The 23,183-nt window shown below is 40.1% G+C and overlaps 2 protein-coding genes and 1 long non-coding RNA gene across 4 annotated transcripts in view; all 3 read right to left on the bottom strand.

The window, feature by feature from the left end:
* The window catches only part of arhgap23a (Rho GTPase activating protein 23a), an 87,364-nt gene extending 85,658 nt beyond the window's left edge, over nucleotides 1-1,706 (bottom strand). Inside the window, exon 1 of one of the 2 annotated variants that reach the window (XM_061712259.1) lies at nucleotides 1,370-1,706. In XM_061712259.1, the coding sequence (XP_061568243.1) occupies nucleotides 1,370-1,378 (9 nt within the window). In that variant the 5' untranslated portion in view covers nucleotides 1,379-1,706. Of the gene's footprint in view, nucleotides 1-1,031; nucleotides 1,084-1,369 lie in introns of those variants that run through there. The other variant, XM_061712260.1, reaches the window with a different exon arrangement.
* Nucleotides 1,707-6,612: 4,906 nt separating this feature from the next.
* LOC133422283 (uncharacterized) lies at nucleotides 6,613-9,217 on the bottom strand. The gene is made up of 2 exons (XR_009770731.1): nucleotides 8,983-9,217; nucleotides 6,613-7,315 (listed from the first exon to the last, which is right to left on the bottom strand). It is a non-coding gene; the product is annotated as an uncharacterized LOC133422283 (long non-coding RNA).
* Nucleotides 9,218-12,259: 3,042 nt separating this feature from the next.
* lasp1 (LIM and SH3 protein 1) overlaps nucleotides 12,260-23,183 on the bottom strand; it is a 43,402-nt gene continuing 32,478 nt past the window's right edge. The window contains exons 4-7 of the mRNA XM_061712923.1: nucleotides 20,886-20,993; nucleotides 18,089-18,164; nucleotides 16,794-16,891; nucleotides 12,260-15,608 (exon numbers count right to left, since the gene is read on the bottom strand). Of these exons, the coding sequence (XP_061568907.1) occupies nucleotides 15,435-15,608; nucleotides 16,794-16,891; nucleotides 18,089-18,164; nucleotides 20,886-20,993 (456 nt within the window). The 3' untranslated portion in view covers nucleotides 12,260-15,434. The remainder of the gene's footprint in view (nucleotides 15,609-16,793; nucleotides 16,892-18,088; nucleotides 18,165-20,885; nucleotides 20,994-23,183) is intronic.

Below are 23,183 nucleotides of genomic sequence, written 5' to 3' on the forward strand. Positions count from 1 at the left end.
CAATTTTCAACTGTTTCAAGTAAATTTTCACTTGAAATAAGTAGAAAAATCTGCCAGTGGGACAAGATTTATCTTCTCATTACAAGCAAAAAAATCTTGTTCCACTGGCAGATTTTTCTACTTATTTTAAGTGAAAATCTACTTGAAACAGGTGAAAATGGTTGTTTTTCCAGTGATGACTCTTGTTTTAAGTGTAATGAGTCTTTTTTTTTTACTAAAAATGAGACATTTTAACTAGAAATAAGACAAATATTCTTGTTAAGATTTTGAGTTTTTGCAGTGTATTAATGAAGCACGCAAAACAAAGCCACATTTAAATCCACCTGCCCCCATACACACCCAAATACACACACACACACACACACACACACACACACACACACACACACAGATACACATTGAGACTGCCCAGTGATGACATCATCTCTATAGGGAGCAGGGTGACAACCCGGACGTGATCAGCCGCACACATGCAGGAGATGTGAGCACATGCATAATTCACCCCAGCAGAAGGGCTGGGCCAGGGTGTTGCACCCCCCCTTCCTAATCTGTGCTCCCCTTCATCACAGACCTGATGCTCACTTCCACCTCAGATGACACGGAGCAACAGACAGGGAGGGAGGGAGGGGGGTGGGATGAGGTAATCAATGAGAGGACACGGGCTTGAGGTGCAATGAGGGCATGAAGGGGAGACGTGGATGGAGGAGGAGGATGAGGAGGAGGAGGTAGACTCTCCCACCTCTGAAGAAACATCCATCATTGCCGCTGGACCTGTCTGCACCTCACGACCCAAACCTTAAAACACGACCAAACCCCGCTCAGGGGGGAGTTCGGACGAGCAAACAGGCGGAACAGGTGATGACACTCTCTGCAAAGGATGTGACACGAGTACAGGCTATTGCAAAGCAGCCTGTGAATGAAATGAACACCTGATCTCTGAGGATGCTGGTGGCCTCACGACAACCACACCCCTACATCTTTACGCTCTCCGTCCTCCGTCCACCTTTCCCCCCCAAATATCGGTCTTAAACCTGGGCAGCAGGGATGTTTGGATCTGTGTCATCTCTCCATGGCCTGGCACTCAGGTTTCATCACTGCCCCCCTCCGATTCCGAACCTCCTCCTGCATGCGTGCCGGGAGGAAGAAGCGTAAAAAGCATCGCAGGATGAGCAGCACGCTGCATGCGCTGTTTGTTTTTGCCTTAAGGGGATGGAAACGGGGGGTGATGATGGATGTTTGGAGCAGATACCAGGAGCTGCTGCTGGGTGTGTTTGTACATGCATGAATCAGAAAAGGTGCCGGTCCCCTTCACGTCCCCTTCACTACTCGCGTCCCTCCCGCATCCCCGCATCCCTCCCATCCTCCTCACCTGGTCCATGGTTTCAGACGCGACTCTCCTCCTCCCTCCTGCTCCCGGTCATGGCACCAGATCCCCGGCTGAGTGTGTCCTCACTTCCCTGCGTCCTTGTTCCAGTGGTCCCGGCAGAAATCCCGTCCGTGCGTCCTCTCCGCGTCGCTCCCAGGCTGACACTTGGAGCCATCCGACTAAACCTGCGTCTCTGGTCCCCTTTTCTTTTCCTCTTGCTGCTCTGGGTGGCTGCTGGAGCGGCTGTGGGGGGGAAACAGGGCACCCGGGGGGATTCTCACCTATATTCCCTTGATTACCATTCAGAGGGGAGAGACTCCCAGCTCTCCGTTTTCCTTCACCAGCTCTTTCACTCGTTCCCCGTGCAAGTTGGCCCCTCGCCTCGCCTCCCCTCCCTCCCTCTCTGTCACCACTTCCCTCCTCTCTTTCCATCCCAGGGAGGAGGGAGGAGGGAGCGGATTGGCTGCAGGGAGACCATGTGATCCCCCCTCCACCAGCTGTCCAGCTCACACTGCAAACACTCAAAATCTTAACACGAATATTTGTCTTATTTTTAGTTGAAATGTCTCATTTTTAGTTAAAAAAATATAAATCTTGTCCCACTGGCAGATTTTTCTACTTATTTCAAGTGAACATTTACTTGAAACAGGTTAAAATGGTCAAATAACAAGTTATTTTTCTGGTAATGACTCTTGTTTTAAGTGTAATTAGATTTTTTGACAAAAAAATGAGACATTTTAACTAGAAATAAGACAAATATTCGTGGTAAGATTGTGAGTTTTTGCAGTGCATGCTTCCCTGCAAACCTCTGTTGCCATTGACAACAGCTGCCGTGCAACGCACCAACCACGGATGCGCGCACAAAGCCATTGGCTGGCGGGATTTACGCACGCACGCCCCGCCCGCCCCCATTGTGCCATTGAGCGCATGTCGGGACGTGTAGTCCGACCCACTAACCCCGCCGTCCCCGCACCACGGAGAGCCTGGCGCATCAGCCACGCCGGCCAGTTCTCCTCCTCCATCATGCAACCGTCTTTTCTTGGTAGTGTTTGCTTCTCATCTGGTAAGCTTCCGAATGCCAAAGTAAGAGCCTTGTTTCAGGATGGTTTAACTTCCATCCCACCAGCACACATTTTATTGGGTCAATTTCGTGACAGATATTGAGTGGACAAAAGTTTGGCCGTTACCACAAAGATTCTTTCTAACAAATACAATGAAATAGATCTCTTTTAAATTGATACACAAATTCTACCCTGCAAAACAATATTTATCAAAATTTAAGAATGATATAGATGTTAATTGTTCTTTTTGCCAAAGGCATCTTGAAACATATTCTCACTTATTCTGGTTGTGTGAATTCACTTATAAATTCTGGAGGGACTTCCACAAGTATATTGCTGATTCTGTCTTTTCTGATTTTCATCTTTATTTTAAGAATGTTATTTTTGGTTTTCATAATTTTAATCACAAAGATAGGGATGCTTTCTTTTTTTATAAATCTGTGTTTATTTTTAGCAAAGTTTCACATACATAAGTGCAAAGTCATCCACAGAAAGCCTGAACTCCTTGTACTTAAAAAAAGAACTTGAACAATATATGAGGACGATCTACTCATCAAAAACACAAAGGCACAAAAGACCATCGGCATCTGTAAATCGCTGAATTTGTTTACATGACACCTACTCTCGCACATTATGCTGTTTTTATTTTTTATTTATCTTTTTAATTAACTGTCTTGTCCTTTATATATATCCTTTTGTTTATTTCTTTTCAATTTGGTTCTGGAATCTCTGTATTTGTATATTGCCTTTGTTCTTAATTTTTCATTGTATTTCGAGATTTAAATAAAGAAAAAAAATTTAAAAAATCGGCCAAGGACCGGTGAGAGGCTTGCGTCACAGACAACGACACACGACGAGGGTATTAATGTGAAAAGCACACACACGAGGGGAGGAAAGGCCTCAAGGCCCCGGGCATTCTTGGTCAGCCAGGAAAAAGACATCCTCTGGCGTTTCCCTCTGCCCGCACAGAGGGAAACTCCCACCCCACAACAACAGGAACTCCACAGCTGAAGGCCATGGCTCAGCACAGAGGTAACCCCCCTCCCTCCATCCCTCCCACTTTTTCTTTATGTCTCCTTTTTTCTTTATCTGCTCTGTCTCTATCCCCACCGCCCCCTCCCTCCCTCCCCTCTCTCTCTCTGTCTCCAGCTATTGTGTTATTACATTTTATTCCAGACAGCTCCACTCTCTCCCCATGAACTCGCCGGAGGTTACAGGTGGTGCTGAAGGGGGACGTTATAATAAACCCGGAGTTTGTCATGTGGTTTTTATGTTGTGCAGCCTCAGGTTCAGAAAGAGAAATCCACACAGAGATACTCTTTCAGGGCAATACATCATTTGCCATGTTCACTACATTCCAGGGGGATATATTGCGATGAAATGTTGGAATTTATGAGCCCGATTTGCTCGCTTTTTTCCCCCCTTTTTTCTAGTCCTGCTGCAGTGAGTGATCGCTCATGTTTCCCATGAAGACTCCTTAACCGCCTCACTCAGCTGTGCAAATTCTGAAATGAGAAATGTTGCAGAAAGAAAAACATTGCAGGTGATGAAGAAACAAAAAAAGAAAAAGAGACATCCCAACTGCAGAAACCCTGGTTATTGTTAACGCTTTACATCTGGGACGTTGCTGGATATGACAACGTGAGCGTTTCGTCAGATTTTCTCAAATGTTTAAGAAAAGAAACGCTTTGGGAAAAGTGAGGAATGCTGCCGGCAGCTTAGAAGAAGTCTCACAGCTCCATGGGTGGATTTCTTTCCCTTTTAAAGTAATTATAAACACATAAAAATGTCTAATATCACTGAACATAGTTTTAAAATACGACTCCCGGGGAAACTCAACAAGAAACAAAAGAACACCTGCTCTGCTCTATTGTGATTCAGTGGACGCACAACATAACTATGGCATGATCTGATACGGCGAGCAGGAGTGTGATAGGCCAGCGAGGGAAGGCCTTGGGGGGCTGGGGGGGCACAATGACACAATAAAGCATATTACACACAGAAAACTCATTTTTGCCCCCTCCACCCACTCCCACAATGCATTGCTCTCTATCATATAGAATTGGAGGACCTGTTCTGTGGAGTCAGCTCACTGCAGTGTCATTTGACCCGCCTGGACTGAAGATGCAGTTTGAAGTTGGATGACCACACGTGTGTGTGTGTATGTGTGTGTGTGTGTGTGTGTGTGTGTGAGTGCATGGGTGTCTGTGTCTGTGTGTATGTGCGCCTGTGTGTCTGTGTCTGTGTGTGTGCTGGAGGGAACAGAGGCTGCATTGTAATAGTCAGAGTGGTAGATTATACTATCAGCAGAGGAATTCTGATTATTTCCTAGAGTTGCTCTGTGTGCACACATGTGGAAGAAACTTAAACTAAGTGGTCTGGGGGCGGGGGGATCTACCTAGATCTACCTAGCTGCTGACCTTTATGTGGCTGAGTCCTAATGAGTGAATAAGTTCACTGATCTTAATACCTGAAAATGATCGATTGTGTTTTAGCATTACCTAACTGTGATTTGCACACATTTATGGTTAATTGTCCACCAATCAGGAGGTGCTCCTCCCATTATCATTTTTCACATTTTCTAAATGAAGGATTTTTTTTTTAATGATGCCACAGTTTTGTGTTTTTTCATCAGTTTTGTGTTAAAATACCTGATGTAGTCAGCTAAATAAAGTTGTGTTTGGATAGGAAGTTGCGTGTCACATGTCACATGAGATTACCAGTAATGGGAATTATGTTTTTGTTTTCTCACAGAGCGGTGGAAATGATAATTTCCTTCAACAGACGCCTGTAGCAATGATATAATAGCATGTTTGCAGATAGCACACTAATATTTCAAACATAAAATATCTTATCACTGAGATGAACTCTTGCATGGTCAGCAGATAAGCCAAACACACTTTGAGTCACTAGCTTATTGAAAAGTATAAAGCACCTCCTCTGAGTACACAGTCATTCATACCTGGTTTGGGCTTATTACAGTAAACTTAGAAATGTGATGTCATAGCTTTTCTTCTGTCTGATATTAAAAGAGGTAAAAAAAAAAAAGAAGAAATATCTAAAGAACAACAGTCCAAAAGGACCTAAAGGGTTATAAGTTTGGCTCTGACTCATTTGAGCTCAATCTTATTTGACTCAAGTGGAAAATGTGTTATTTAAGTGTAATATTTGATGAAAATAAAGTGCAAACAAAAGGAGACTGAGTCTGTCTCCTGTATGCACTTTTACAAGACTGAACAAAATGAACCTTCATCAACTAAGAAATGACCAGAGGTGTCAAGTAACGAAGTACAAATACTTTGTTACCTTACTTAAGTAGAAAGTTTGGTTATCTATACTTCACTGGAGTAATTATTTTTCAGACGACTTTTTACTTTTACTCCTTACATTTTCACACAATTATCTGTACTTTTTACTCCTTATATTTTAAAAACAGCCTCGTTACTCTATTTCATTTCGGCCTTTAAAAAAAACTATCCAGTTAAATTGCTCCATCCAGATAGAGTGAATTTGGTTGTGGTTGTTTCAGATGTTCTTGTCCAGTTTTGTTCTTACATCCGTTCCCTCAGATTCCTGCAACTAAACTTGGATGTACATTCCAATAAAGGTTAGGATAAATGATAACATGCCTCTGAAGTTTGACTTTTTGCACCATTACAATACTTATAGGCAACTAGTCATTATATCTTCTGCTCTCTGAAACACATGTTAATGCTCAATAGTACACATATATGGTTCTTTAATATATTTGCATTATACTAAGATGCATTCATTTTCAATGGCTTTTGTCCTTAATGGCTTTTTCCCCCTTACATTACTTTTACTTTTATACTTTAAGTAGTTTTGAAACCAGTACTTTTATACTTTTACTCAAGTAAAAAACTTGAGATGAAACTTCAACTTCTACAAGAGTATTTTTAAACTCTAGTATCTATACTTCTACCTGAGTAATGAATGTGAATACTTTTGACACCTCTGGAAATGACTGATGTCATCCCGCCTTTTGTGGTTGGCGGGTCCAAAGCTCCCATCAGTCTCCCAGGGCTGTTAAAGCTCAACAGCGCCACCTGCAGGACTACACGCCGCCCTGTTTATGTTTTTGACATAAGTCACTTATGTCAAAAACATAAACAGGACAAAATGCATCTCTCTTAGTACAAGCAAGGAGGTGATAAGGCAACTGCATTTACTGTAATCATCTTTATTTGTTTGATAAATAATTTCAAAAAGATTTCAGCAAATTTCCATTGCACAGGTAAACATAATGTCAATAAAATAAACAATATAAAGGAGGTTTGATGTTGGAGCTGTGAAGCACATGTGCATTTCTGAACCATCCCTACATGCAGTTCCTTTTTATAACAACTGGAACAAAAATGGAAACAGATAATTATTATACATCTAGGTTATAAACAATAACGCTGAGTTCTTGTGCTGACATGTCACCTTTTAAACGGTAGACAATGTTGGGAGAACATATTAACAACACTGAATTATAACAAAGAGAGAGCTGGGTCTCCAAGAGCTGATTACACTTGGAATAACACCAAACTCACAATTGCACATCATAACAGTGTTATTAAAAACAATAAAAATAAGGCAAATTCTACACTTTTAGTTTCAAACCACCCTTCATCCACACGTGGACATCCTGGACTTCTGCAGACAGTAAAACTGCTCCTGCTCTCAAGAGAAACAGTGGTGGAGAGCTGGAAATATCAGGTCGGTTGCAGAAGAGCATTTTAGGGGATTGAATAAACCGAGGGGATGGAGGAGGGGGATGGATGGCAGGTGAGGAGGTGGAGATTCTGGGTTCCATGTGCTTTCCTCTGGGCTCTTCGCACCTGAGAGCTGGAAGGTTGAGCATCCTGGCCTGTGGTCCTTCAATCTGAAACAGAGGAAGCATTTACACATAAAACCATCACGTTGACGAAATCCCAAAACGGTCCTGAATACAAAACTACAACCTGCACAACCTGATTGATTGATTGATTGATTGCAATTCTTTATTCAGTCACATCACACTACAAGCATTAAACACAAACATTATCGAAAAAATAGTGACTAAAAAGTCACAGGCAGAAACATAGTTCTTATATTAATGCCTGTCCTACAGGACTGTCTCAGAAAATTAGAATATTGTGATAAAGTCCTTTATTTTCTGTAATGCAAAAATGTCATACATTCTGGATTCATTACAAATCAACTGAAATATTGCAAGCCTTCTATTATTTTAATATTGCTGATCATGGCTTAGAGCTTAAGAAAACTCAAATATCCTATCTCAAAAAATTAGAATATTCTGGGAATCTTAATCTTAAACTGTAAGCCATGATCAGCAATATTAAAATAATAAAAGGCTTACAATATTTCAGTTGATTTGTAATGAATCCAGATTGTATGACATTTTAGTTTTTTTTTAATTGCATTACAGAAAATAAAGAACTTTATCACAATATTCTCATTTTCTGAGACAGTCCTGTACATACAAACAAACAAACAATGGCAAAACTAAACCAGAAAAGGAGGACCAATGAGGTTTACATATATAGTAGTAAAGACATTTTTTTATATAAATATCAGAGAACAGCAACAAACAAATAAACATTAACATTTGTAGCTTTCAAAGATTGCTCTACAAACTTTTTTTTGTGTAAACCGAAAATGAGCTGCACATTCATAAATCTAGGTTAGCGTCATTCCATAGTTTAACTCCCACAACAGATATACATCTCCTTTTAGTCTCTTTTATAGCTTTTTGCACAACAAATTTACAAACATCACGCAAATTATATTTTGACTCATGTACTGAGAAAAACCGTTGTACACAGACATGGAGTAACTTTAATTTAGCTTTATACATTATTTGCATTATTTTATAATAAACCAAATCATAACATTTCATAATATGGGATTTTATAAACAATGGATTTGAATGTTCATAGTATCCCACCCTATTAATAATACGTATGGCTCGTTTTTGTAAGAGCATTTACTGTTGTCTTATACGTCGAGCCCCACACTCCCACACAATAGGATACACAGGACTGTCTCAAAAAATTAGAATATTGTGATAAAGTTCTTTATTTCCTGTAATGCAATTAAAAAAACAAAAATGTCATACATTCTGGATTCATTACAAATCAACTGAAATATTGCAAGCCTTTTATTATTTTAATATTGCTGATTATGGCTTACATTTTAAGATTAAGATTCCCAGAATATTCAAATTTTTTGAGATAGGATATTTGATTTTTCTTAAGCTGTAAGCCATGATCAGCAATATTAAAATAATAAAAGGCTTGCAATATTTCAGTTGATTTGTAATGAATCCAGAATGTATGACATTTTTGTTGTTGTAATTGCATTACAGAAAATCACAATATTCTCATTTTCTGAGACAGTCCTGTATATAAGGTAGTATTAAATTAGTGAACAATACATTAAACGTAGTAGTACATGCGATCTTTGTCAGGGATGTGTCACTTGTACGATCATCATTTTTGATTGGCAATGCATGAAAAATATCCGGTTAATTACTCCAGACAGCCTTACCTATGTCCATCATGGAAGCTGTGGATGCAGGAGAGTTGCAACACGCATCCTCCGTGCAGCGAGGAGACAGACGCCTCGACATCACAGCATGTAGATGATGTAGGAGAGGAAGACGAGGCCCATGATGGCGAAAAACATCAGCACCAGAATGTCCACCATGATGGAATCGCTGGCGGGGACGAGGAGGTGCAGATGAGAGGACGACGCGCAGCGCAAACCGGAGCTCAGCCGCTTCTCGAGGGATCGGAGGAGATCGGGGAAGATCGGGGGAGATCGGGGAAGATCGGAGAAGATCGGAAACGTTCGGGCGAGCTCGGCTGCAGGCCCCGCCCACTGGCCCAAAAGAGGAAGTGAAGGGACATAAAAAGTGATTAATGTTTAAACCTCGAAAATGACAGCAAAACATCTAAACCAAGAAGAAGTATGTCCAAACACATGCAAATGTCCAAACATGAACCAGTTTAAAAACAAATATAAAAACATGATGTTCACGAGGTACAAAGAGGAAGGGGTTTGGCGGCCTTTAGGGACCTGATTTGTTTATATTTATGTACAGAAATGGGCAGCTAATTATATGTGTACTATGCATGTGTATATATAGGTACATATATATACATGTATGGGTGTATGCATATGTATGGGTATATATATATGTGTGTGTTGATTATACATAGATATAGAGCAGATGCAGTTAATAGAGACAGTATAGTGTAAATAAGTATATTTATATAAATATTTATATAGGCATGGCTGTACAAATATATAGAAATATTCAACTATGTATATGTATGTATGTATGTATAGGTATGTGTGTGAGTATAATTACAGTATAGCATAATAATAATAATAATACTGTTATCTAGCAGTGTGAGTACAGTGTGTGAGTATTTATAAATACGGGTTAAATGATTAGTGAATGGGGGTAGGATTAAATAAGTTTACACTTCTTCCTACTCCTTTTTTGCACATGTAAATTAAGATATCAAGTGTTAAAGGATGAAATTATTTGTTTTGTTTTGTTTTCTTAAACTTCTCTTGAAGTGTTGTTTTTACATGTACAAAAATAAAATAAATCAAATAAAATAAAAAAAAAGGATGGCTGATAAAAACGATATCCATTTAATAGAGAAGAGAATGATGACCTCAGAGGGTTATTTTAGAAAACAATGGTCAGCAGCTTTTACGTCAGTCCCAGGCCCGTGGGAACCTCACAAAGAAAGAAAAAGTCCATGAAGAGAATTACATCACTTTTATAAACCTGTTCATTCTGTATGGCAAATTTCACATACACAAATGTAAATACTCCAAAACTCCACCCCACTTTAAAGGTTTCTTACTTGAGTTTAAAGAGTACATTAAATTCCTTAAACTAATTGACACCAAACAAAGTATAACATCCACCGATATGAGTTTTTATTAAAGATGAATACTGTATTTACGTTTTACTTATTTTTTCATTTACTTTTTTTTCTTCATATTTTATTTATTCACTCGTTTATGTTTCATTCTCCCTACTTCTGTTAATTTCTCTGGAATTTTACATTTATTTTTTTGTTACATATATTGGAGCACTTGTCTGATGTTCTTTGTATATAACTTCTCAATAAAAAAAGAAAGGAAGAAAGAAAGAACAAACGTACACTACAAAGGCAGGAAGAAAGAAATATGCTGTAGGCTTTGAACCAGCTGATGGTTCAAAATCAACATCTGCAAAACACATGGAGCAGAAACACAAAAGGAATCAAATCTGATCAGATTCAGATCAACCCTGCAAAACTGACTGAGCAGCATTTCACAGCCGCTGGACCCAACACACGGTGCAAAAACCACCAACAGGAAGGTAAAGGAGTAAACTCTGCTACATATTAGTATTTTATTTGGTTTATAGTAAAATGAAGAGCAGAAACACCCAGATACAAAACGAATAAAAGTTTAATGAAGGCCTCACAAAGCAGGCCTTTTTCTTCACTGCTGTTAAATCATTTACGTACACACATGGGAAAGAAATGTTTTAACTCTTACATTAAAGAAAGAAAAACCAACAACAGTCACTGAAATAACTGGAAACAGGCAAAAGTATTAGCAATAATAACTAACTTACTGGGTTTGAATTGTGGTTCAAATGAATTATTAAAAAAAAACAAATCAATGGAACTGGTCTTGACCAATTAGTTGGTGCCCCATAGAAAAGACTGAAAATAGGTCGACCTCAATGACATGTTAAACTCAATGTGACCTTGTAATTAGCATCACAAACGTCTTCAGCCTTGCAGGCACTCTGCTGTTTGGTATCGTGGCGTCCAACACGGACCAGAGAAAACAGAAGAGAGAGTTGTCTTGGGACATCATTATTATAGACAAGCATGGTAGAGGTAAAGAGTATAAGAGACTGATTATATAAAACAGTAACCAAATAACCCAGAACGACGTCCAAAGAGACTCGGGATGAATTCCAGGATCAAAGTACATCAGTTTCAGGTCACAGCATCCGTCACAGTGGACAATTGAGGAGGACTCCGCTGTTGACGGGAAATCATTAAAAAGATGTTTTACAAAGCCAGGGTGGAATTTGTCAAAATGCATATTGATGAGCCACAAAAGTTTTAAGAGTTTCATGTGGACACATGCAACAAAACAGGAGCTTTCTGGCATCTGGTACAGGGTGTCTTTAACCGGTGCAGGTTACGATGAAATCTCAAGATTATCAAAGACTTGTGGAGACAAATGTGCTGGAAGCTTGATGTCAGTTGTAGGTCATGAGTCCTCCGGCAGGATAATCACCTAAAACACAACTAAAAACACCCAAGAATGGTTTATAATAAAACAATTGGACCATTCTGATGTGTGAGGCTTGATCTAAATCCTGCTGAACCCTTCAGACCTGAGACAGCTGGAGCAGTTTGTTCGTGAGTCGACCAAAACGCCTCTCCACAGGCGCACAAGTGTCCTTGACAAGTCACAGAAATCACTTGATCGTAGCAATTGCCTCACACTTAGCGCCTTACAAGGGTTAAATCATTTGGTTTAACCAAAGTTCAAAAGAAATGTCTGAATTAGTTAATTTCTTTGGTAAAACATTAATATTTTGTGTCAGTTTCAAGTTATTTCAGTGACTACCGAGGGGGTTTTCTCTCCAAGGATAGAAACAGGTTCTCAGTGTCAAGAGCTATTTTTATGCCCAGAAATGACATTGTTCTGTCTCCTGACAGGCGTTCCCTCCTGTAGTTGTACATTTTCTTTACCACGGTGAGGAATAAAAGACGATGTGCAAATCGGGTCTGAGAAAAAAATGACACTTTATTGAATCTGCAGAATCATAAGTACAATTTGAAGTGCTGTAACAGGGCAACAGGAAATGATATCAGGTCCTTAATCTGAGTGTGTATTCTGAGTTCTGAATACACGTGTATGACAATATGTATATGATATCTTTATTTTCTTTATTTAAAAAATAACAAAAAAAAAAATTATCAAAAACAAAACAGTTTAAGATGGAATGCACAAAACTGGTCTGAATGCTAAACCTGCAGTAGCACGTGTATGGTCTCTGCAAAGTCTACAGTATATAACCAGCGTCATAGAAGCAGGGAATGATGGGTGAGAAGCGCTGAAGGAGAGAGGGACTGCGGCGGAGGGGGGGATGGACACGATACTAGATGGAAACTGGAGGGAAGAGCTATGATGCGATGTTACAGTTCAGTCGTGATGCCAGAGCAGGGGAGCGGCATTTGGTGCAAACAGGTCAACTCCAGACTAATATCCAGGTCAGACAAACAACAAACCCTGCCTCACACGCGGAGGGAAGGGGGGTTGAGAGCATCGGGCCTCCATCGCCCCCAGCCTCCTCGGCACACTTAAGTCAATCTTCACACGGTTTATAAATCCATCCTGTGCTCCACTTAAAACACGGGCTATCTCTTGACTATTCTTCCCATCAAAAGCCGGACAAAAATCAACAACCCTCGCGATAAAGGGAAGGCGACTCGGAGGCTGCCGGTGTGAGTAGCTTTGTTAAATTAAATCTGAGCAATCACCACAAGTTTAGGAATCATTTCACTCTTAGCCAAATCACTAACTATTCAGGTTATTCAAAAAGAAATACAACCATGTGCTTTGAATAAGCTTTCCAATCTACATCCTACTTTAAAGAAAATTTTAAATATGCTTCTGTCAAAGTCGCTAAAACAAACAAAACACAGGCACAAATGCTGTTCTGCTCAGTGTGAGTGGAAACTTAGAAACAAGCTTGAGATGTTTGTTTTTTTCCTGACTCAGTGCTCAGTTTTTAAATCAGAAATGCTGCAATTCATCACAGAGAGTTACAAAGTCTTAAGTATAGTCAACAACTGACGACTTGCACCAAACTGCACTTTTCCATGATTCAACTTTTAAAGAAAATTACATTACTTCCTCCGCTTCACACAAAGATGTGAACCTTTCACTTCACCTGCAGGCAAGCCACCTCCCAAGCACCAGGACTTGTCGAAACCTTCTCTCCAACCCTAAGGTCCATGCATATACAATTATACAAAGTGAGTCAACTACACGGCGGGAGCATCGTTTCATATCGGAAAGCTGAACATTTCTGACCCCCCACGACCACCTAAAACCCACCGCTTTATTGATGTCTGTGACGATGCGTCACGGGAAAATGAGAAGGCAACAAAAATGTGTGTGTGTGTGGGGTCGGGGGCCGGCGACGTTATTTACACCACACAGGGATGAACGAATATTGTCGTCAGTCAACGTCTTCAGAGGGAAAACTCTGCGTTGGTGAACCAAGCGTTTGATTTTAACTTTAAATGCTGCTCGCGTTTGGTCAGTGCAGGTTTTACCAATTAGTTTACAAGCTGAACATCAAAAAACAGCTGACTATGTTGGGAATTCACCTGCCAAGATGGACCACCGAAGAAGGAAACACAGTCAATATTATAGAGCATCTTTAAACACAGTTCTGTAACATTACTGCCTAAAGCCGAAGAATAAACATAAAAGAGATCCACTGATTAGAACCAGGCTTCAACAGGTCTCGTTAACGCAGTTCTGACCTAAAACTGCAAGCTGATTAATCCCTTAATTGATCCATCACCTTGACTGCATGGGTTTTACATAAATTCTGCTTTCTTGGTCCAGAAAATAGATTTCATTGCTTTATTTGAGTAGTACACTGACAGTTTTTATTTTTGTTGAAAATAATCATCTTATAATAACAAGGAAAGTAAAGAAAGAACAGCATGAGATAAACATTTACCACAGCAACAGTTCAACAATTTGTCTCACATTAAATGGAAGAAAAGACTGGAATGTTCTGTCACAAATACAGGGGAATGATTTTAAAATAAGACTCACAATTAAGAGTTGTGCTTGGCCTTCTCTTTCATAACCAAGATTCTTTTTTCGTCACTTTTTTTTTTTGCTTTTTAGGTAAAGGGGAAGAACTTTTATCGGGTCCGCTCTCCCTTTTACCTAAAAGCTTAATCTAGATTGCCATTTTCTCTGTGATTCTCTCCGGACCGAAGGCAGTCAGGCTGCAAAAACATAAATATGGGCGTATACACAGTACAAGCACACAGACTGCAGCGGTGTAATCAATGTGGCTCCAAGGGATAGACTGATCATGTCCCCTAACTTGTCCCTGATCCCTCCTGTATCCAAGAGGCCTGGATGAGGCAATGACAGGAGGTGCTCTTCAGTTAGGCTACAATTCCAGTTTCACAACAATACCCACAATGCAGTGCTGAACACGACTGTGCCTACTTGTGCAGACAATTGTGAGATGAGTTTCGATTGATTTTTATATATATATGTGTATATATATATAAAAAGATCTTTTCCAACTGAAAAGTGGTTGATTGGTGCAACAGAGTCGTGTTAAAGGAATGTACATGATTTAAAAAAATAAAATAAAGTATTCAAACTTGTGTTTGACTGAGATTCAGCACTGTTTCCAGTCTGGCCGAGATCAAGATGCAAAATTAAAGAAAGAAACAGAACAGTGTCTGCAAATTTACTTTAGAGGATGTGTTTTTCCTTCTTTACTTCTGCACGATGATGCAACATGATTATTAAGTGCTGTAGCTAGGATAGAGCGGAGCGACGGCATGAACCTGAATTACTGTCATGAGCTGCAAGTTTGTCGCTCTTAAGACCTTTAGTTGCCAATTACACGAGAGTGTAGCCAGGGTGGCAGACAGACAGAAGAAAAAGAGACATCAACACTGACAGATGTAGGGAGAAGCAGACAGGACAGATAAAGGATGTGGTTGGTTAACCGTGAGAGCAGAGCAGGGATGCAGGTGGGGACAGGATTTGGGGTCTCACAGGACAGATCAGGGGGAAAAAAAAGAGAAAAATTAAGAGAAGCGGCGTTAAGTTGAGATGGCACTGGGCTTTTCTTTTCCTTCTTTCCCTCCCTTTCTCTCCAACTCCTCCATCTTTTCCTTCCCACCAGCTCAGATGGCCTCCACGTAGTTAGCAGGCAGCATGCCCTGCTGGCCGGTGCGCTCCACACGCCCGTACATCCAACCCTCGTCAATCTGCTGCACGTCTACGATCATGTCTCCATCACTGAAGGACACCTCATCCTCGTCAGCAGCAGAGTAGTCGTACACAGCCCGGTATCGCTTCTGCGGACAGATGGGGACACGCTTTGGTCAGAGGTCATCTTCCCAAATCCCTTAAAATAAACTAACAGTGGAGATGAAAGGCGTCTAAAAAGCTCACTTACTTCCTCACTAAGAAGTTCTCATTACGACAACATACAGGACTGTCTCAGAAAATTAGAATATTGTGATGAAGTCCTTTATTTTCTGTAATGCAAAAATGTAATACATTCTGGATTCATTACAAATCAACTGAAATATTGCAAGCCTTTTATTATTTTAATATTGCTGATCATGGCTTACAGCTTAAGAAAACTCAAATATCCTATCTCAAAAAATTAGAATATTCTGGGAATCTTAATCTTAAACTGTAAACCATAATCAGCAATATTAAAATAATAAAAGGCTTGTAATATTTCAGTTGATTTGTAATTAATCCAGAATGTATGACATTTGTTTTTTTTTTTTTAAATTGCATTACAGAAAATAAAAAACTTTATCACAATATTCTAATTTTCTGAGACAGTCCTGTATATAGTTTTATTAGCATTTCACCTAACGATTAGGGGTTAATATCTTAAATACATTTTTTTCTTTGCATAATCAGTTAAAACGGAGCTATCAATTCAATTCACAGAGTTTATTACAAATAATTTAAAAACACAAATACAGATAACAATCAATCAATTGGTTTGTAAAATGGGACTCCCCAGAAGCTACTGTAGCTTATGAATAGGGGCCCAGTCACACAGCAAAACAACTATAAAATACACATATAATACATATACATATTATAACCTAAAAAAAAAAGAAAAAACCAACAATAAAACCCTGAGACCTCCTCAGATTTCCTAGATACAAAGATATTCTTGTAAAAATAATACATCAGGTATTGGTACATGAACATAATTTAATAAGAAGAGACATCAGTTAATAACAATTTTTGTTGTTATTTTTTAGTCTCTTTTTGAAAATTGAGAGAGATCCAAACTCTTTTATAGCACTATCAATCTCACTCCACATTTTTGGACCTTTGCAGATTACACTGAAACTTGTACATTTCAGTTTCCTTTTCTTTCCCTTTAAAAGTTGTTTTCCCCTTGTGGTGTGTTCATGAGTGGGAGCATAAATGGGGAAGAGATGACAGTCTTTCATAGAGTCTAAACACTACATTATACATTATATAATGCTAAATGTTTGTGTGCTTACCCCAGCACTTGGAGGTGGAGCAGCAGCTGCCTGGTGCACTGGTTCAGGAGCGGGCTCATAGTGGTAGTTCTGGGAGGCTGCAGGCTGCTGGTAAGCTCCTGATAAACGGAGGGAGGAAGGGGGCAGTTAATGAGCTGAAAACATTTCCTTGTAAGTCAGATTGGAGACAAGGGACTCACTGCTCACAATAAAATGACTTTAATGCAGTGGCAAAAAAACCCCTGTGAATCTGCCTTATTTAATTTTAAGCACATGCACTTAATTCCTAACGATTCATGTCCTTATGCAAGAGACATGTAGATGACATGATCAGTTTGTTAAAGCCACAGCATTCAGTCATTCAGATCCCGGTCATTTTTGCACAAATCCTCATGACATCTGAATTTAGGAGAGAGTCAAGGTCCGCTCCAAACGTTATCACTTACTGTATTTGCCATGGCCACAAAAAAAAGTAAAATTGTAATAATAATAATAATAATAATAATAATAATTCGTATTGGCATGCCACATGCATTCTGCGTAAATCAGGAACCCAGTCATGTTGAAATCACAATTGTTTTGCCATAACAGATATGACTTGATCAAGCACGCTGCATTGTGTCAGGACAGTCATGGATGTGTGAGCAGCTGCTGATATTAATTCATAATGAGAGAGCAGAGGATGAATCTGCAGCTCAAACCCGTTTGTCAGACACCGTCAACAAAAGAAAAGAGCAGCTAATCATTGAGGGTAAAAACATGAAGAGTCCAGTTTTGACAGAGCTGTTATCTTTTTAGTTAATAAAGCGATATGTTGGATATCTCTGACATGTAAAAACCCCCACTGACTGTTACGTAACTGCATCATTTTGAACTTGTGTTGTGTTCAAAGTGATGCACATGTTATTGGCTCATGTGTATATTTTTTTTAGACTGGATTCATCAGATGTTACAGAAAAGCGCCATGGAAGCCTTTAAAGCTCCCACATCTGACCTTGAGCGAAAAAGTGCCTGACTCGACTAATAACAGATATTAAATAATCGCAGACCTAATGTGAAACAACAGGATTTCTGCAGCAATGCAGTCAATTGCAGCCGAGCAGGAGGGCGGTGAACAAGTTACAACCAAATCCTTGAAGGGTGTGACCAGGCTCACACAGCCACGTGCCTGGAAGGGAATCCAGTACAGACAGGGAGGAGAAACTTGCTCATATCTACTTGTTTTCTTCTGACATAACACAGTTTCTGTCTTTACATCAGTGTAGCGGTTGAGTCAGCCAGTTGGTCAGTAAACTATGTTATTTAAGTTAAAATACCTTGGTTGGAGTCGCTCGGCTGATGTGGGGCTTCTCCTCCAAACTTCTTCTTCTCAAAAACCTCATGGTACTTAATCTGGAGAAGAAGAAGAAACAAAGAAAGTCAGAACATCTACATGTTAAAAATCTGCTAATGGAATTGTCTTTTCAGGAGATTCATGTAGTCTCTTTTCTGTCCACCAGGGGTCTCCCACTTGCTCCCCGTGTTCTGGTGTTTGTGCCGATAGGTGGGGTAGGTTATGTGCAGCCAAGGCCCAGGAAGTAGCTTGATGCTGAGAGGAAATGACATCTCGGCAGCGGGAAGTATTGTGAGGTCAGAGTATCATAGCAACACATGAGGAGGAGGGGGTGGAAACAGACAGGTGAAGAAGAAAAAAGGAACTCGCTAGAAGCTTCAGCATTCACAGTGAAAATGAGTCAGCAGGATTCAACAGGAAATGAAAAGAAAAGGGAGTAACGATTACAAAAAAAAACTGCATTGTGGCAGAAAATGGTCAACAGTTTCCTGAGACCTTTTTTAAACCTTTGAGTCTATTACTGGGGAAAACTTAAAGGTAGACTTCATCAACCTACAACCCCAGCAGGCTGCCAAATAACAAAGACGGCCTCAGTGTTACGCCATCAACTGGGCCGCGCTACTGAAACTGAAACTGAGTGAGTGCTCTATGGCTCCATTAAGTACCCCACCCCCCTTTTTACCCGGCTGATGACAGACTCTCTCACAGTGCCCTGGTCAAGATTTACTATCCCGGTTCTGTCCCCACTTCCGCCCCGGCTCAAAGAGCCCACTGTGCCAGAGCAGTTAGCGGGGAGTGTGTTCACAGACGGGATGGGATGACAGAGTGTTTGTGCAAGGACAGCGAATTAAATGACCGAGAGAACATGGCTGTTCTCAAGTGCAATATGCCAAGCGAGAGTGTGTAAGGAAGAATATTTGAGTTTGTTTTGAGGGGGCTTGTTTGTGTTTGGATTAACAGGAAGTGTCCTGGTTACTTCTGGACTAAAACCCTTCAGAAACTTCTCAGTGTTTGCTGCACGAGAAGCAGGTTGGAGGAACAAAATGGGAGAAAAAAAAGACAAGAATGGCAGAGTGGAAAAGTTCTGACTCGTTTACTTCTCAGTATCCAGAGGAGAGAACAAAATGAGATAATAATTAACATTTGTGTGGAGTGCTTCTCCAATGATTGGCTGCGACTGCATACAGATGCCTTGTTTATCAGAGCCTTTCCTACTGTCGTGCCCTGCTAAGATGTGGTTTGCGTGTGCATCCATAAATAAATACATGAAATATGTGTTTCTATCTCCGCCTTAAACATTTCATTGATCTAAGACATGCAAGATGTCTCATCGCATTTGAAAGCAGTAATTATCCATCACCCACCACACCAATTATGCCATTAGTGAGGCCAGTGCAGAGCTGCATATGTGTAATAACATGTTGTGTGTGTTTTACAAAAGGAAAAAATAAAAAAAAGGCCTTCCCTTCTGAGTTAAAGAGACTGAGGCCACAAAAAGATGTATATTTTCTATTAAGTAACTAAAAACAGAGCTCAGAGTAACATATAAACTATCTAAATAGACAGGACCTGACCTCAGTTTGAAGCTAACGGCTGCACTGGAGTAAACTTCCAAACATACCGTCATAAAAATAAAAAAATTGAAATCATCAGATTGAGAAAAGAAACTAAAAAAAAAAGGAAATGTAGAGAAGAAAACTGAAGTTGGGGATGTACACAAAAAACCCCAAATAACCAATGACAATATACTGAAAAGTACATTTTCTGAACCATTGTTGTTGCTGTGGGTGGAAACATGAGCAACTTCCTACTCCACCTCGGCAGATATCGCAGGCTTTAATAATATCAGGACTGCACACAACTTTGGTGGACGGAGTCGAGGCTGTCGTCATGACCGAGCAGAAGTGACGCAATCAAATCAAAAGGTCAGACCTCCACCTTTTGTCCGGGCACCGTTTATGATAACAAACGGAAGGGAAGCAACATCAGTAAAGCTTGACATTTCACTTATTCAAGGACACAATCCTGCATTGAAAAAGAGGAGTTTGGGGCGTTGCTATAAACAGTAAATCTGAGGTGTAAATCTGAGGTGCTCTTTGCAGAATATTTTTTCACACTACAATTGACCTGTGGTCCAGTTGAATGACATCACATGCAAACAGATATGAGCCATCTGCTCCCCTTTTCATTAAATATTCATTATTATCCATCAATAAAATTAACTTTTTTCAAACATGTTTATTTATGTTCAAATTTAAAAATGATATACAAGATCTTCCTTCTTTTCATAATTTCTTTTGTGTTAATTCCGATATTCATTCTTATGCCACAAGGCACAAAGATGATTTTAATTTACCGTTTTGTAGAACATGTAAACATTTTCTTTTATGTTTTTTTTACTCCCCCTTGTGTAGCTTTTGTTTTGTTTTTTATATGCAAAAATATATATGGAAAATATTCTATATAAGCCACCAGGCTTCTTACTTTCCTTGCATATTATTTCATTGTTTTATAATTTTTTGTTCAATTTATATTGCTAAATAAATAAACTAAAACTAAACTAAACAGTTAACTGTTAAAGGACAATAATGAATGTTAGCCGTGCACATATCAATGAAGACCAGGAGTTGTTTGAGTCATTGTTTGCACAGGTCATACTTTTAAAATGACTACAGCAGAGGACTAATGCCCATGAGTCGGTGGCTCTAAACACACACAGTTTAATACAAACCTGTTAATTAAAGAAAAAGAAAAGTTGAGTGAGTTCAGCAGACACTTACATTGCTGATTTGGTCCTGTGTTTTCTTAATTCTCATCATCTCTGGCGTGTCTGCAACCACGCTGAAACCTTTGCCTTTATTCTTCTCAAAATCCTCCCTGTAGAGAACCTGTGTAACAGAATGAGATTAAAAACAAACGGGAGGTTAAAATAAGCAACACAAATACACCAACATGTGAAATCAAGTATAGCTGACACAAATCCCAACACATGCAGGGTAAATCGTTGTCAATAGAGACTTTGACCTAAATTCTTTAAACATAAAAAATGCTCAACTATAAGTGCCTCTTGTTGTCAAAAGAAATACCAGTCCTGGGTTTTTTACTGAGCCCATAAAATACTTTTACAGGAGCAGGAAAATGGTTTTACTGTGGGCTTTATTTCAGTATTACACCATTAGATGAGCTGAAAAAGAAAAAGCCAAAATGTCACCTCCGTTAAAAGTAATGTTGGAAATGCTTTTTCTTTTCTTAAAATAATCACATCCGTGAAATGTTTGGTCATGTTTGGGGAAATCTAACACATCACAAACAAGAAATATGACTGAGTTTGACACGTTTTTCTAAACAGCAGCAGTTTGATGGTTCAATAAACTTGACTGTGCAAAACTTGAGCACCTAAACCAGTCAAGTTCCGCCCCGTAATATTTAATGTGACTAAGCTGTGTGTATTTTTATGTGTGCAAACAATGTTAGGTGGGCCTTGGATATATTGCTTAGTCTTTTGTGGTGATGACGTTAACTTCCTGTTTGCTCAGGAGTGAAGGCCTTGCATACAGGACGTGGTAGCAACCATATATGGTCAAATGAGAGGTGGTGAGTGGCAAAGTGTGTGTGTGTGTGTGTGTGTGTTTAGCCTTTCCACCCTAGTCTGAGTCTAAGGGCAGGAGAGGAAATGTCCAGCCCAAACAACGCATGAGAACCAGAAATTAGAAAATACCCCCCCCTCTCCGTTCTTCCCTGCGGCTGATCTTTAGCACTCAAACCCACAATACCACATTACAGCGCTGAAACAGGAGAGGTAAGAGTTATTTGTGTTTACTAAGGATGCTGCAACACATCCTGTCTCTTTTCCATCTGATCTTGATGCATGCGAAGACATTTCAAGTCCACCTCCCCACACCGAAGCCTTGTTCCTGCCTCCATGGTGACTGCACCAGTTTTCTGCACTGCTCCAAGAATGAGGCCTGGGTGCACAGTTCATTACCAGGAAACAAAGCTCCATCCCCGCATCCTCTCCTCCAGACATCTAAATAATGTCTGACCTGGCTCAACCCTGCTTAGTGCTGACCGATCCTCCTCTAATCTCCTGACACCACAAGATGAGGTGCGACTGTGATTCACTGCTAATGTGTACAAGCATGCCGTGTGATACGCCCATATCTGTCACCCGTGGTGTGACACCCACCCAGCAAAGAAAACTATACTTGGTTTCATTCTGTGAAAAAAGTCAGCCCACAATTATAAGTCATGAAGATAGATGTGGCTTCAACTCATCTTTGGCCTTCTCAGTCAACAAATGACACTCCTTCATGTTTTGAGGTGTCTGCAACAACTTCCTCTCAGGCTATTCTTTTCTTACTTCACCCACAATCCTTCCTCCTAAAGCTCCTCTTTCATTCATTCATATTTACTGCTCAAAAGCAACAGTCAGTCATCCCATGGAGCGAAAGCTTTTTATTATGATCTTCCACTCTGCCTCTATTTGCATTCCTCAGCTTTCCCTCTTGGGATTTCACTTTTATCTCTTACTCATTCATCCTGCACTTCTCTCTCTTTCTCTCCCTCTCTGTGTATTGGTGCCTTCCTGTCTCATCCTTTTTCCACCCCCCCTCCCTTCTTCCATGTTCGCTTCATTGCTTTCTCTCTCCTCCTCCTCCTCAATTCGCCCTCTCCAGTTTCTTTATTTCCCGCTTTCTGTGTCTTGTTTCTGTTTTCCCTGCAAAGTCTTGTAATGAGGTGTGACAAACCTCTAACCTGCTGCCATGGCAATAAGGTCCCTGTAGCAACGCAGCGCCACCGATGGCGGTGGCGTCTGTGCCTCTCCTCTCTCTGTTCGTCATTCTGTCTTTCTGATCTCCCTTTTCCTGCTCTGCCCAGTCTGGCCTTATGATCCAGGTCCTGGTTTCTGCCCTCCCAAAGGGTTTTTTTTCCCTCTTGCCACTGTTTGGTTTAAGGTTTTTCTCCCACTAGGGGAGTTTTTACCTGCCATTGTTTATGTAATAATTGCTCGGGGGTCATGGGTCTCTGGAAAGCACCTATTGACAACTATTGTTATATTGTATTTTGCAGACGGGTCT

Source organism: Cololabis saira, chromosome 21 (genome assembly GCF_033807715.1).
Source record: "Cololabis saira isolate AMF1-May2022 chromosome 21, fColSai1.1, whole genome shotgun sequence".
Lineage (NCBI taxonomy): Eukaryota > Metazoa > Chordata > Actinopteri > Beloniformes > Belonidae > Cololabis > Cololabis saira.